At 45.6% G+C, this 16,809-nt stretch overlaps 1 protein-coding gene across 1 annotated transcript in view; it reads left to right on the forward strand.

Annotated features, from left to right (window-relative positions):
* The first annotated feature begins 267 nt into the window (after positions 1–267).
* The window catches only part of TBC1D10A (TBC1 domain family member 10A), an 85,291-nt gene continuing 68,749 nt past the window's right edge, over positions 268–16,809 (forward strand). Inside the window, exon 1 of the mRNA XM_018555514.1 lies at positions 268–586. Coding sequence (XP_018411016.1) covers positions 405–586 — 182 coding nt within the window. The 5' untranslated portion in view covers positions 268–404. The remainder of the gene's footprint in view (positions 587–16,809) is intronic.

Consider the following 16,809-nt stretch of genomic DNA (forward strand, 5'->3'; position numbering starts at 1 on the left):
ACTGGGTTCTGCTGGAGCGCGACTGCCAGACTGGGAACGTCACACGGATTGACAACTCGACTTCTAGGACTCTAGGCAGCGATTGGCTGAAGCCAGTTCCAGCCTTTCGTGATTGGCTGGCTAAGGTGATGGGATGGAAAATGATTAATGTTGTGTGTTGCGGGATTCTCATTTGATTGACAGAGCGTTCTCGTGTGCGATTCGTTCGCTGGGATCGGCCGCCCACAGGCATTGGCTGTACGTGTTGCACGCTGAGCGCTGATTGGGCAAGGGGAAACGAGGGAGGGCAATTAGTGAGGCCCCAGGAGGTGCTTGCTGCTGTAGTGAGATTGGAGCTAGAAGTGCGGAGGGGCCGGGGTAGAGGTGATGGTTCCTTGGTGTTGAAGTGGTGGAGGGGAGCCGGGATGGCGCGGAGCCCCAAGGAGGGCAGTGTGTCTCCCTCCGCCAGCATGCGTGGCACCAGGGAGACCCTCAGCGATCCGGAACTCGAGTCTGTTGGTTCCGACTCCGAGATCAACGGCTTCACCGTGGAGAGGAGGACCGACAAGTACGGCTTCCTGCTTAAGAGCGAAGTGGACGGTAAACGGTGAGTGGAGGAGCATGCTGACATTTTCCCTTGGAGAGTGGCCTGAAGACTGTCGGCTGTCCCCCGGTGTGCTTGTCACTGCAGATCGCCAAGCTGTCACTGTGGGTGCGTGTGAAATCTGTGTCACTAGTGGGGGCTGCGTGTCACTGAATGGGGTCAGCCTATATGTCTGAGGTCACATCAGTGTGTCACTCAATGGGGTCAGCTTGTATGTCTGAGGTCACATCAGTGTCCCTTACCAGATCATCACAATGTATGTCACTGAATGGGGTCACCCTGTATGTCTGGAGTCACATCAGTGTCATACTTACCAGATTCAATGTGTGTCACTCAATGGGGGTCAGCCTGTATGTATGGGGTCACATCAGTGTCATACTTACCAAATCCAATGTGTGTCACTGAATGGGGGTCAGCCTGTATGTCTGGGGTCACATCAGTGTCATACTTACCAAATCCAATGTGTGTCACTGAATGGGGGTCAGCCTGTATGTCTGGGGTCACATCAGTGTCATACTTACCAAATCCAATGTGTGTCACTGAATGGGGGTCAGCCTGTATGTCTGGAGTCACATCAGTGTCATACTTACCAGATCCAATGTGTGTCACTCAATAGGGGTCAGCCTGTATGTCTGGGGTCACATCAGTGTCATACTTACCTGATCATCACTGCTATGGGTCGTTGTTCAGCTCCTATATATCAGTTGTAGTTCATCTATGAAGACCAGATTATGAATTGGGGCCATTAGTGTGAGTGTGGCACTAGGTGGGAATTGATTTGGAATGGATTGGTCTATGATGGGTTGGAGAGTTCATCATGAAATCAAGGTGTCTATTGAGGTTAGAGTACAATCCATAGCTATGTATAGATCACAGTGTACATGTGGACCAAGTATGGTTGTCACTAGTGGGGCCGGAGAGTAAATCTCATCACAAATTGGGTCAGTAAGGGGGGCTCAGATAAGTGTGTCACTGGTCATGGGAAATGTTAGTTTGTTTTTTAGTGTTAGGGTCAGATAATTGGGGGCAATCCAATAAAGCATTTACAATAATTCTCTGACATTGTGGCCATTATTTGAAAGTCATGCACCAAATTCAACAGATTCAGGCAGTTCTTATGTGAGACACTTTTACCTTCTGGCGCTATGGCTGTGACAAATTTATCTAGAAATTCGTTGATAAGAAAAGTGGAGGTAAATAAAACCACTTCCATGTTGGAGTAAATGGCGTCACACGTGTAAATATTGTGTCCCAGCCAAAATTCTGTCTGCGGGAATTCTGCAACAGATTTCTATAAACCTTACTGACTGTTACAGAAATCTGTCACAAAGTTGTGCCATTGGGTGCATGCAGGAGAGGCAGATTTCTAGTGAGTGACACTCTTTATGAATTCCAGAGATTGTGTTCAGGGTGTCCAAAGAGTGGGATGCTAAAGCATTACAATTTGGATTTGATCGCATGCGTTAGATCAGGGGTAGTCAAACTCCAGCCCTCTAGCTGTTGTGGAATTACAAGTTCCAGAAGGCATTGCAAGATTGACAGCCACAGGCATGACTTTCAGAGGCATGCTGGGATTTGTTGTTTTACCACAGCTGGAGGGCCGAAGTTTGCCTACCCCTGCTTTAGATGTACCTGGGAATACCTGACTGGATATACATTGATTGGCCTGTTCAGGTAGGCCCTCACTATACATTGACTGGCCTGTTCAGGTAGGCCCTCGCTATACATTGACTGGCCTGTTCAGGTAGGCCCTCGCTATACATTGACTGGCCTGTTCAGGTAGGCCCTCGCTATACATTGACTGGCCTGTTCAGGTAGGCCCTCACACTACATAGTTGTTGGTAAGTGGCAATTGTAGTCAGATTGCAATATGTGTGGCAACCTTAATGGTTTTGGAGTAGGGATTGTATTGCAAAAGTAAAGTGCGACGTCATCGCGTTGCTGTTTCATTCAGTTATGTGTCTCTGGTACTTCAGCTGTGGTGAAACTACAAATCCCATTATGCTTTTGCCCCTGGGAGTCATGCTTGTGGCTTTCAGTGCCTTCATGGGACTTGTAGTTCCACAACAGCTGGAGTGCTGAGGTTGCCTCCCCCTGCTGTAGAGCAAGTCTGGATGAATGTGACTTCCTACTGCTAGCTTTATCACATGAGTTTAATTTCATGAAATGTAGGTCATGAGCCTGTCAGCTGTGACGCCTGCCGGCGTCTATTATCATACCAGCGCTGGGTCTGGTGGCTCAGTCATGCCACCCATGGAGATGTCAGATCAGTGGGTCACAGGCTGGTTTTCTCAGGTCGGAATAGAATTTGGTGACCTCTTAGGCCTTGTTCACACCAAATGCAGAGCAGATCCGCTCAGGTTTCTGCACACTCAGTGCAGTGGGTTGTGCCGTGTTTTTGATGCGTTCCGGGTCGTTTTTGGTAAAAAAATAAAATAAAATAATATATATATATATATATATATCAGTTTAAAATGGGCTTTTAGTGCGTTCCAGGCATTTGCATGCGTTCCAGAGCAGGTAAAATAGTGCTTGCTGCAGTTTTTTCACCTGCTCTAGAACTGCACGCTGCGATGTGAACCTGCTGTGATTCACCAATCCCCTGGCACTGCCCTGGTCCTGTGCCTCTTTCTTTATCTCTGATGTCATTGGGGCCCAGTGTCTCTTCTGGGCTCTAAAGCTGCCCCCCAATGACGTGGACAGGTTGGCTAAGGGAGTAAAGAGACGTCATTCTTGCCTAGGCTGGCGGGGGGATTGTAGGGAGCTAAAGTGGACATGGGCAGTGAAGGTTCACTTTAAACAATCCAGATCATTAATGATAAGATATGTGAATAGCATCTATTCCGTCTTCAGTGTAAAGATGCTGATAAGATTTGTGCTGCAGTTAGGAGGAGGAGGGATTGTGACCCAATTCTCTTTAGGGCCTGTGTCAACATTCTTCCATGGGCAAATGCAGCAAGCTTTTGATATCAGATTGAGATGCTTGTGATATTCAGAATTCCTTGCAGGTACAGTATATGTGACCTGATTCAATTTGCTTTTGCATTCCCATAGACTTGTATGGGCAGAGAAGCCGTTCTGAAGTGAACTAAAGCCCCTCGACAGTAGTCCTTACAAAGTTGTTTCGGCACCTATATCATTTTAGGATGTTCTCCTTGAAGAGCCGACTTCACATCCTGTCGGAGCATTTCTATAGGATTGAGGTCAGGAATCTGATTGCGTCATTATAGAGTAAAGCGTTTCTTTTGTTTGGGACACTGTTGACCAAGTATTCCGTTTTTGGATCCTTGTTGTGTTACATGACCCAACTTTAAAAACTTTAGATCACAGACAGATGCCGTGTTAGCTGTGAAATTTACTGATACCACTTGTCTGTGAAGGTTCTCATTCATCCAGGTCATGGTGTATCTGGAAAAAAATAAGTCAAGGCAACTGGACTTGCTGTATTTATCTTGAAGACGTTTCACTGGCCATCCAACCGGCTTTCTCAATTCAGAAAGACTTGTACAAGAAATTCTCTGGGAATAAATATGGTGGATGTCGCTTCAATCCACATAATCTGTTAGTCACAACCAGGTGTTGATTGCATTTGCATAATTGGAGTCTAGGAGGTGTTATTAACCTGCCAGAGAGAGTGTTTTACCACCTCTCTCTGGGCAGGTTATTAAGGGCCTGTTCACACGACGTCCGTTTTCTGTGCTGACCTGATCCGTACGCTCCTGCACTAAAAATGCATCCCAATGTATCCCTATGTGTTTTATGGGCTACAGTTCTCACGTGCGCAGTCCGTTCAGGTTACGACAGAAAAAATACTGCATGTCACATTTTGTCTGGTCAGGAAACACACGAACGCGGCAGAAACGCAACGGGAACGCAATGCAACTAAGAAAAAAAAAAAAGAGGTAAAGACATGAACTGCAAACATTTTGAACATGCCCATTACCTTTCCATGGACATACGGGTAAAGAAAAAAAATGTATCCGGGTGTGCTCGCAAATCCTCATACAAACTCCAAAACTGGCCCTTGGAGTCACGGAGCCTCAAGATCGGGTGTACCCAATAACGACGTCTCCTGCGAGCTCGTTCTCTGCAGATTGCTGTAGCCAGCACCATCAACATGCCTGCAAACATGTGATACATGTCTGATCACCAGCTTTACATACACAAAGGGAAGTAGATGTTCCGAGAGGGCGGAAGTGACCTCAGAGGAAGAATCTGCATACTGACAGCCCCACGGCTTGGAAAAAACACAAAACTGTCAGCATCTGGACCGAAAGCGTGTCAAAAACGCACTGCATGAGTAGCACCGCGCCTGCAGATCCGCACCTGGTCCGGACCTGAAAATCATGTGAACAGGCCCTAACACCTATCTCCGATTATGCAAATGCAATCAACACCTGGTTGTGACTAAAGGTGCCCACACACCTTACAATTTATCTGCAGATTTTCTGTGGTCAGATGGAAAAAGTGCATCAGATTAGCCCAGGTGGAGATTACTCCATCCACACATTTAAAGGAGAACTATGAGATGAGTGATTTCCACTCACCTCATAGTTCTAAGCCGACCTGTGACAATGACACGGTCACAGGTCGGCTCAGTAGATCGGGAGGTGAGGGAAAACATACCGGGTTCCCTCACCTCTCGATCCTGTCACGGCTCTCTGCCGTGACAGGGGGAGGGGCTGGATTCCCCTCTCCCCGCTCCGATCTGCCAGCGCTGACTGGCGGAACGGACGGGGGAGGGGGTGGGTACAGCTGGCTCTGCCTCTAGATAGGCAGAGCCAGCTGTCACTCACGCAGCTGGGCGGATCCCGTCATCTAAGTCGGGATCCGCTCCAGGTGCGGCGTCTCAGTATACCGCGAGCTGTAGCTCGCGGTATACTGAGCTTAGGGTGACGGGAGGACGCTAGTTTGTGTCCTCCCGTTACCCCAAGGAGAACTATGGGGAAAAAAACTGACCCCATAGTTCTCCTTTAAGTGTAGATGGAGGAATCTGTTGCACCTTTTCCATCTGACCACAGAAAATCTGCAGATTATTGTAAGGTGTGTGGGCAGTTTAACAGAGTATGTGGATTGGAGTAACACTCGCCATATTTACTCCCAGATAATTTCTTGTACAAGTCATTCTGAATTGAGAAAGCTGGTCAGATGACCAGTGAAACGTCTTCAAGAAAAATACAGCAAGTCCTGTTGCCGTGACTTATACCACTTGGAATGAATTGGTCCATCAATGATTGCGAGCTTTGTGAACCTTGAGTTCATCTATGCACGTGGTATATTTTATCAGTACTTCTGAACATCCAGATATCGTTCAGCAAACACCAGGCGGTTGGCAAGTTTTCGATTCTGCTGTAACCTCCCATAAACACCTGTCATTCTTCTGGGTTTTTTCTTTTGATAGGCTGATGAACTGAGGTGTTATGTAGTGTTAGTGATGCATATAAATCCTTCCTGTTGTGAATGGTATGGTGCACACTGATATTTGTAGCGTGTCTACAGGACAGTAGCAACAGTGTTGAATTTCTTCAGGTCTTTAGAAATCTTATTGCATCGCTTTTTATAAGTACCTCTTCTGAGGTCATCTAGGATCTCCTTTGATTGGGTCACATTGCACCTCAACAGAATTCTGTTCTGAAAGGGAAGACACCTTTTTTTTTTTTCTTTCAAAATTGACATGCCCAAACTAAGTGAAACTTCTGACCCATTGATTTGAATTCCTAAATCCAGTTACCCTATTTAATTGAATTATCCTTATGGCCCAAATACCACTTTGATAAAATACCTTGATTGCTTAAAGGAGAACTATAAGGTGAGTGCTTTTCACTCATCTCATAATTCTAGCCGACCTGTGACAATGAGACTGTCACAGGTCGGCTCAGTAGATCGGGAGGTGAGCGAACACATACCGGCGTTCGCTCACCTCTTGATCCTGTCACGGCTCTCTGCCGTGACAGGGGAGGGGCTGGATTCGCCAGCGCTGACTGGCGGAACGGACGGGGAGGGGGCGGGTACAGCTGGCTCTGCCTCTAGATAGGCAGAGCCAGCTGTCACTCACGCAGCTGGGTGGATCCTGGCACAATTGTCGGGATCCGCTTCAGCTGCGGCATCTCGGTATACCGCGAGCAGCTGCTCTCGGGATACTGCGGCGTCTCGGTATACCGCGAGCCGCAGCTCGCGGTATACTGAGCCTAGGGTGAAGGGGGGACGCTAGTTTGTGTCCTCCCGTTACCCTAAGGAGAACTATGGGGAAAAGACTTAACCCCATAGTTCTCCTTTAAACAGATGGCTAGATCTTTTCTGAACAATGTAAACTGTTGTTTGTGAAAGGAAACGTGTACTGAGAAAAGGATGGGGGCTGCCACTGCTGACCGCTTTCTGGAAATTCTAGATGTGTGGCCGTCCTGCTGATCCAGTTACAATACATGTACCCATTGCACTCCTGCAATCCCGCTCGTCCATTAAAGTATCCTGGGTGCTCAGTAGTCGACGGATGGCCACCGTCAAAATAATGCAAAAAGATATGGACACCGGCACTCCAACAGCAAGTAGAATACGTCTATTTATTGATGTACATGCAAAACAGTATAGTACACTTAGTGCAACGTTTCGGGGACACACATGATCCCCTTCATCAGGCAAAACAAGACTTGTTTTGCCTGTTCCATGTCCTTTTTAAGTGTACTATATTGTTTTGCATGTACGTCAATAAATAGACGTATTCTACTTGCTGATGGAGTGCCGGTGTCAATGTGTTTTTGTCCTGCTGATCCAAGCCATGGAGCTCTGACTTCACTTTCTGCATACGTGTTTTGGGTCAGCGACTTGTAGTTATAAAGCCATAGACAGACCACCGGGCACTTGCATTTTCAAACGGAAGTCAGCAGAAGCAGCCTGCATGTTTCACTCAAAATAGGTTTGCCGTTAATAACATTGTATTTACTTTTGTGGTCTAAATGAAGATCAGATGACATTTAAAGAACTGGTCATGGGAATTATAATTTTTTTGCATATTCTGGGTGAACTAAATGCATATGTTAGTAGTGTTATGTTGATAGAGTGGATGCTTTTTGGTGATCTGATATGTTCCTGTATATTAAATGAAGATTTAAGTTCATAACGTTTGCCCATGTGACACCTTATGCCAGGGCTGGAAAAATCCCAGGAGCTAGGTAGCCAGTGCTCCTTAAAAATGAGAGTTGACGCCTAGCTTTAAGGTGGCCATACACTGTACAACCATCGCAAGACCTTAGTCTTGCAATGGTTGTAAAGTGATTAAAAAAACTTACGATCTGCCCATCTTGGACAGGCAGATTGCACTCTTGATCATCGCAAGCCCGCCCCCCTGAGGGGGGCGGCCTTGCGATGCGCACACTGGCCCGTTCGGCATTTGTCTCCCGAGCACCGTTTAAACCAGCCGAAAATCGTACGTTTCTCGGCTGGTTTTCTAACATGCTCCTTGACATGCGACCATACAGTAGAAACGGTCGCACGTCTTCGTTCACACTGCTCGATTCTCGTACGATCGCGGGATTTCCCGCGATTCTCGTACGAGAATCGAGCAGTGTATGGGCACCTTTAGAGGTTTTCTCCGTTTGGTTTCAATGGAACTGGCTCTACAATTCTAAATCCTGTTGACTCCTGAATTGGACAGCCTTAAGGTGCTCATACACTGGCCGAATTTCAGCTGATCTTTAACCCTTTCGCTGCCAAGCCCTCCGGAACATTTTTCAAATCAGCTGGCCAAGCCATAATGAAATTCACACCAATGTGTGTGGCTGTCGGCTTCCTTTCAGCCGGCATTCCCACACATTCCCAGGAGCCTGCTGGAAACTCTCTGTGCGATCAGAGCCAGCAGCTAATGATCTGCCCTCTCTAGTCGGGTATTCTGACAGGTGCCAATTCAATGCAAACAGCGGCGATTCCTCAGTCGACGCGCTGTTTGTGTTGATGAGGAATCCCATCAATTTGTTTCGTTCAGCTCACGGGTTGTGCGAAAGAAATGCACAGGTGTTTGGCCAGCTTAACCCCATGAATTCTGTATTTAATTTTGTCCACATGCTTATTCCAGGTCAGTACTGAAGCCAGGGACAGCCATGGAACTAGGATTTTCCGAAGGAGGTCCTTTGCTTTGCTCTAATGGCAGGATCTGTACACAATTGTATGAGTGGTAGTAGGTCAGACCTTACTTTAGTTTGGTGGCTTATTTAATCTGACTTGCTTCTGATCATGTTTTTGCTGAATAGAACATACTGCATTTAATGAAAATGTCGGGTGCACGATTATTTTTCTGCCCTGCAATGTCTGATCCATGCTGCTTATTGTGTATTCTAAGTGGAAACAACATGAAATAACTTAGAATAATCCTGGTCTAAAATCATGTGAAATCCTGCCTAGTTCTGTTTATTGCCAACGAGCCCGATGTACTTCTGACATTTAGATTTGAGAAGTGTTGTGTGTCTGTGCAGGCTTTATGGCTGATGTAATCAATTTGTTCCATGTCCTTTTTAGAAGTAGCCTTTAGCATTCTTTCACAGTCTGCACAATGAGTAATACAAATCCATTTCTGCTTTGCTGATATATAAATGTGCGAAGGCCATTGCTGGCATGTTTCAGGAGGAGGATCTGCAGAGCTGTGCTTTCAAGTTCCACAATCGAACTGCACGAAATTGTATGTGTGCATTTTCACATAAAAAAATAGCGTTTGAGTTGTTTAAGGAATCGCTTTGTTCTCAAGTGTACCAGTCACAACTGATACCAGGGGGCTAAGGATGACAGTAGTCCTCGTTATTGCTTGTAGGCTCCCTGCAGCTGATCTTTACCTACTACTAACTTACCATGACTTGTTCTGCATGTGGACGTTTTGGTAAAGCAGCAGGGCTTTTCTTACTTATGTCGGAGCTGATCCCCCTGAATGGAGGTATAATTATCAAAAAGCAACGGGAGCCATGGAGGAAGCACATATCTACAGGCTGAAAAAAGCAGGGAGATGATTGCACTGCAGGTCCTCAGATACAGGCCCCAGTTCAGCTAGGAGAACCATGAACAGCATAGTGGTGACACCAAATATTACTCTAAATCTATTGAAACTGGAGCTGTATATCTGTCTTGGATGATCTCACACTGCAGATATACAGCTTTGATGCTTTAGCCACTGGTGTGGCTAGACAGAGAAAGTGCAGTCATGTTTTTCAGGAGGCATCCAAGACAAAAGATAAACATTTTTAGGGTACTGCTTAGGCATGATCATGTTTTTTAGTTTCAGGTCCGTATGCCAGAAATCTTACTAAAATATATAAAGGCCACAGCAAGGGCTTTGATCTGGGCTATGCCATTCTTACCCTCCATATCAGTTGTGTATATATACAATCCAATGAAGGCGTATAACCCTCCCCCTTTTCATCGCATTCATACACAACAGCTGTGTTTATGGGTGTTTTATCACCTAACAGCCGCCATACATACAGAGCCCCAACCACAGACACTATATATAGAGTTGCCCATACCCTACAGCAGCCATAGAGTTATCCCTCTTACTCCAATGCCTGGCTCTAGTGGGCGTTACTGGTGGAATCTTGTACATTGATTGTCTCTATGCCATAGAGCAGCTGGGCACGGGGTTAGTAAATAATTACAAAGCTACCCCACTCAGCCCTTCTTCTAACATGATGACTGCTGTACACAGCTGGAAAATAGGACCAAATGATGGTCATTGGACAGAAAGGTCACCATAAGTCCGCACAGTCCAGAGGAAGCTTTGGGTCCTAATGTTGATCAAAGTAGGCAGTTATGTGGCAACTTCAACCCTCCATTTTAGAATGTACAACCGACCAAATTCAGTCAAGGAAACCTACCACCAACATTTTTTCTTTAAACCTTGAGATGATCAAACTGTTTTGTTTAAAAGCTGGTAGAAATTGCCCATCGTTCACCCAACACAAGAGTTGCCTTTTTCCCTGAGACATTCAGAGAATTGGCTCCCGATACAGTGCGTTACAAATCTATCAATCAGCATGGAGACCTGAACAAGATATTCTGGGACCTCTAGTATATTCTTTCTCAATCAGGGTGGCTGGAAATTTTCACACAGCATCATGTGTGAAATGTGTCAGGTGCAGAGGGCTCCTGATGATGTAAAGAGGGGCTCCTAGTGTGAGAGGGGTTGACTCTGATTTAAAAGAAGTGGGGCTTCTCTTTGTGAAGTGGGGGAACATTCCCTTTTTTTTTTTTTTTGTGGGCTTTCCCCTTAAAATCTTGTAAGGGTCTGTGATAGATTTTGGAGTGTCCACTTGGTTTTATTTTAGACTGGGATGCCTCGACATTTTGCATCCTTTTAAAGGGTGCCACTACTGAAAAAAGGTTGAGAGATGCTGCACTACTATAGAGGTTAGTGTTCTAGCTTTGATTACAGCAGGTATATTCCTGCTGTAGATGTCAACAGTTTTCTAAATGCTCACCAGCAGTAAATGGCTTTGGGAATTTTATTGGTAGAGTTCCCTTTAAGGTGACCTGGATATTCCTAGTGAGTGATTTTACCAACATAAAGGCCTACTTTGGGCTGAGTATGACGTGAGTTACATTTTAATGCAAGGTCTGCTTAAATGAAGGCGCCCCCCCTTCCCAAATAAGAAAAATAAATGTACAAAAGGGTGGCAAAAATTGAGTCGTTGTTAAAGAAAAATGTAAAAACACTTATCTTGGATTGGGGCCCTTCCTGAGGCATCCGTGACAACGCCATGCCTCAACGGTGCCTCCCGGGAAAGCTGGGCGCTCGTAATCCTGTGAGAATGTGCTCCAACAATAAAAGCCGAAGAGTTAAGTATGTAATCTATAACAATTGTTTATTTGCCTTCTAACGTCCAGGTCTGAATATTCTGTGTTTGACATATTTGGGCATTTAAAACCTCAGTGTAGGCCTGAACGATTTATTTTTTATACGTTGGGGAACGTTTGGAATCTCTGTCCTGATTTGATTGTCGGGCTGCCTTGTTGAAAATCTCATTTCTTGTCATGGTGTCCCAGCACTGTAATACAAACCCAACAGAGGCTTTCTCTTCCTCACGCTATGCAGGTTGCACTGCATTGGCTGCATTCGGGCTTTTAAATGAATAAGAGGTCAGTTTGAGCTTTACTTTTAGACCTTTCTAGACGTCATAGTAAATGCATGCCAGACACATCACAAACATCCTTGTATATGACCCCTAAAATGTTTAAGCCATACTCCGGGCACCAGAACATTTCCCACAGAGGAAATTCATCAAGAACCGTCCGTAATTCACTCTGTGTAGGGCCAGCTTTATTCCTTCCTCTGGCAGGCTTCCTCCACGCTGTGGAAACGTTTCCCTGAAGTCACTCCCCTAAGGCGCTCTGGCCTGTGGTCATACTCTTGAGTGCAGGACCAATAGTCCTGCATTGTCTGTGAGCATGGCAAGGTCCCACCCACAAACTAGAACGTCGGAGGGAAATGATGAGTGCCAGAAGCCTGCCAGGGCAAGGAATAAGGTGAGTATTCAAGCTTATTCCTCTATCCCTAAAGTAGGAGTGGGCAGCTTCCCAGCTGTGCTTTAACTACAATTCACAACATGCCTGTCAGCCTTGCAATGCCTCATGGGACTTGTAGTTCCACAACTGTTGGAGGGCCGGAGTTGCCGGTCCCTGGCCTAGACTTGGCAAGCCTTTAAAGGAAAACTATGGGGTTAAGTCTTTTCCCCATAGTTCTCCTTAGGGTAACGGGAGGACACAAACTAGCGTCCTCCCGTCACCCTAGGCTCAGTATACCGCAAGCTACAGTCTCATTGTCACAGGTCGGCTAGAACTATGAGGTGAGTGAAAAGCACTCGCCTCATAGTTCTCCTTTTAACCCTTGCAGTGTGTGTGGACTGCGAGGGTGTGTGTGTATATATTTTTTTTTAATTAAAGTTTTTAAGTTATATCAATGTTTTTCGGTATACATGTTTTTCTAAATGCTGGGAAATTGTGTGTACAGCCAGATTTTAAAATGAGGGTCTGTGTTCAGCTTTTGTGTTTGAGTTGCTTTGTCTGTCTTGTCTCTATTGGAAAAAAAAAAATCATGGGACATGCTGTCTTTAGTCTACCAACAATGGCCGCTTAAGCACAAGCGTGAATCATGAAATCTCCCTTGTGAGCTCTTCATTGGAGTCATTTTAAAGTGTGTCATTGTGACACATGTATTGTTTTCTTGAGGTAGGTGCTGTGACGATAATGGAGTCTCACTAGGCAGTGTCTAGTGTGGATGTGATCACCACATTTTTACCTCAGGGTTACATCTTTCAAATACTTTCACACTGTTTATGCAGGATTCCATATTCTGAGGTTTCACCTTGTTTTTTACTTGTGTATTAGCAACTTCTCAGTGAAATAAGGAAGGAAATGAAATGGAAAGATGAAAATACCTATTCATATACACAGACGGCAAGGAGTGGATGAGCATTACCAGGGATCACGGCAGCGGCGGCGGCACTGGCCATTGATTTCTACAGCGTACAAATCTCACACCTGCCGCTGCTGTTACCACTCATTGGGAGGGGAATTGATCAAAACTGGAGCAGACAGAATCTTTAGCAGTTGCCCATAGTAGCCAATCGGCTTCTCTTTTTCTTTTTCAAAGATTAACTGAACAAACTGAAGATAGAAGCTGATTGGTTGCTTCAGGCAACTGCTCCAGATTCTGTCTGCCTCAATTTTCATAACTTGTCCTCTACTGAGCGTGTGAAGAACGGCGGCAGCTGCCAGATTTGTACTCTGTCAATGACCAGTGTTACCGATTGTTCTCATGCGAATAGATCCCATGTCCAACCCTGGACATGCAGACAGTGAAGGGAATTTATCAAAACTGGAGCAGCTTTGCATGGCAACCAATCAGCATTTCTCATTCATTTTCAAATCTTTATCGAACAAACTGAAGATAGAAGCTGATTGGTTGCCATGCACAGCTGCTCTAATTTTTGTCTGCTCCAGTTTTGATAAATTCCCCCCAGTGATTCCAGGGATGGCGTATCTGCAGAGATTGTGCCTGCACACTAACAGCTAAATGAGCTAAATGTCTAGTTTGTATGTAATCATAGCACAGAATGCAATGGTATTTAGCCACCCCCGGTCACCAATGTGAATGTAGCCTAAAGTATATTTGAACGCACATTAAGTAAAGCACATAATAACACAGTAAATATTACTGGTATACCATACCACAATAGCTTCTTTTTTTAAATATAACCATTTAAGACCTTTTTATAAACTTTTATTTTGTGTCATGTGACCACACAACATCTTCCTGTTAGCTGGGGCAATGGCAGGTCCCGCTGTGTATGCTGGTTCCACCAGACACGTGTTCCTCTTCTCTTCAATGCTGCTGCTGTATGCTACAAGTGGCTGCTGTCCTTTTATAGCGAGGCTCCAGCTGGGAGCCACTGAAAATCAAGATGGCAGGACTGAGCGAGGGGGGTGTGCCAACTAATCTGATTATGAGAGATGTAGGCACGCCGTGCGTTGGCATGGCCTTCAGAAAAACAAAAAACGTACATTGACCGCACCAGCACGGATCTGCTTCCGTATTTGGGTGGGCAGAATAAAGAGAAGAGGACCTGGCAGGATCACCAGGTATCTGGGAGGAACTGCATCATTCACAATGGCAGAGGCTGGATTTACAGTAACCAGTATTAAGTCACAGTTACATATATGAAAGAAAATGTTTTAGGGTAACATACGCTTTAAATGTTTGTGGTGAGTTGGTTGTAGAGGTTGGGAACTGAAAGGGGTTGTGTATGATTAGTGTAGCACAAGACAAAGCACACAGGCCCATGTAAAATGTTCTCTATATGAGCCCTAGCTTGGCAATTCTCAATATTATAATGACTGATTTGCTGTATATAGTAGGGATGCACTGATACCGTTTTTTCGGTATCGAGTAAGAGTACCGATATCTTTTCCATTAAGGAAGGCCAGGCGGTGTGTAATGACTCCACGCCCGTCTTCCTGATCAGCTGGGAAGCCAGGCATCATGTAAAGACTCGCTTCCCGATTCGAAGGGAAACTGTCTCTCCATGCTCCCTCGTCACCAGATGACAAGGAAACATGGAGACAGCTTTCTGGCCAATCAGGAAGCCGGGGGTCGGGTTATGACGTGCTGCCTGGCTTCCTGATTGGGCAGCTTTTCAGGCCAATCAGGAAGCCAGGTGGCAAGTAATTACACCTGGTGACGAGGGAGCATGGAGCCAGCTTCCTGGCCAACCGGGAAGCTGGGCAGCATGTAATGACTCGCTGCCCTATTCCTGATAGCAGAAATCCGGGTATCGGGATAGGGATCGGAGCATTTGGGCAAGTCGAAGTACTTGCCCAAATGCTCGGTATCCGCACCGATACTAGTATCAGTGCATCCCTAGCATATAGTGAGGACCTTTTCACACCTATCCACATGCAGTAACAACTGTTTATAATATTAGTGCATACTTTTTCTAATATGTATGCTTGTTAACATGCTAATTTCATGCATAATGCTAATAGGGGTAAGGATTTTCATATAATAATAGTATAAATGTGCAAAACGCACACACACAAAAATCACAACACTTACATTTTGCCTTTTGGAGTTTGCATTGAGGCTTGATTCACACCATGCAGTTGTGTTAACTACACGGTTCCGTGCGATTAACACACACTACTGCACAATGCACATGCATTATAGTGCGGAAGATGTGTTGCGCTGCCATTCATTTTAATGGCACCCTAAATGCCCCTCTGGCCGCAATGTGCTTGACCGCTTCCCTTTTTTTGCTGCGCCACAACACACTGCAATGCAGTACTGCGCGGTGTGGTTGAGCGCATTGCAGCCGGAGGGGCACTTAGTCTAAAATTCAAATGAATGGCAGCGGAACGCACCTCCTGCACTCTTAACGCACGGTAGGTGCCTTGTGTGTTAGTGTGTGTTTATCGCAATGCTATAGTGTGCACCAAAAATGTTATAGGAAACATTTGGAAATGTCATTATTGTGCCCGAGCAGTACCATGAATGATGAATCTTTTCTTTTGACTAATCATGAAGATTAGCATTGTACTTCCTGGTATGCGAGTGTGACAAGGCACTCCTGTGCCTCTAACCTCATAGCTGTATATCTACAGTGCGAGATCTGCTGCCTCTAACTGCTAGTCTCCACAGATTTGGAGTCAGATTAACCCCCATTCACTGCGCTTGTCACGCAGCCCAATTATTTCACTGGTGCTGCCCTACATGGGAAAAACTCAGTAAGGAAGCTGTTTTTTTACTTTTTTGGGGGCCATGTATGCATGTGCATATGTCCTGCATCTTTGCACATGCAAACACACGTCTTGTTTGGGGTGCTATAAACAATATATTGCAGCACAAGCAGAACACATGGTTTTCACGCACTTTGTGACTGCACCCAAAGTTGCACATATTTACACGCTACACTAGTGTGAATGCGGGCTTGGTGATGACCCATTTGTGCTGCTCTCCTTGCTGGGAGGCTCTGACACGAGAACGCAAATTCATGCCTTTACCAAGATGGCTGCCTCAGGAAAGAGTGCAGAACAAGACTTTGTAAGTCAGTAATTGGGAAAGGCAGGGAGACCACAGGCAATACTGGTGACCAGTCCTTTGCCTACTGCCTGCCCTTTCTTGGCCCAATTTTCAGAGTTTGGTTCCTCTTGTGTTTTGCTTTTGAAGTGCTTTGTTTCAACTGGTGTAAATAACAACTTGCACGTCAATGCCTGAAAATGCCGTGTTTTTCTTAAAGTACCTGAGTGTAACATGTCAGTTTGAGCGAGCCCTTGTAGGAACAATGGATCTTCTCCTGTCCATACATGTTGCCTGACAAATGTTGGACATTGTATCTGTTGTGGATAATCCCTTACTCATTCATCCGTGGTGACCTAAAAACACTCTACACGTCTCAGACCCCGTTCACATTGAGCGATTTATCGCGCGGTAATTCCCGCGATATCGCGGCTATTTACCGCGCGATATCGCTCTTCAATGCATCTCAATGGGGCAAAGGGTCCTGCTGTCGCGGGTTGTGCGTCGCTACAGCAAGACCCTTTTTGGAGCGGATATTGCCGCGATTCTCGCTTGCTCAATGCAAGCATTTGCACGATATCGCGCAAAATGCAAATTGCGCGATTTGCGAATCGCACGGTGTGAATGGGGCCTAAATGGTATTTTACATATCACACCTTTTGTTTGTAGTAAAAGCGTT

Source organism: Nanorana parkeri, unplaced genomic scaffold (genome assembly GCF_000935625.1).
Source record: "Nanorana parkeri isolate BGI_ZX_2015 unplaced genomic scaffold, ASM93562v1 scaffold199, whole genome shotgun sequence".
NCBI lineage: Eukaryota > Metazoa > Chordata > Amphibia > Anura > Dicroglossidae > Nanorana > Nanorana parkeri.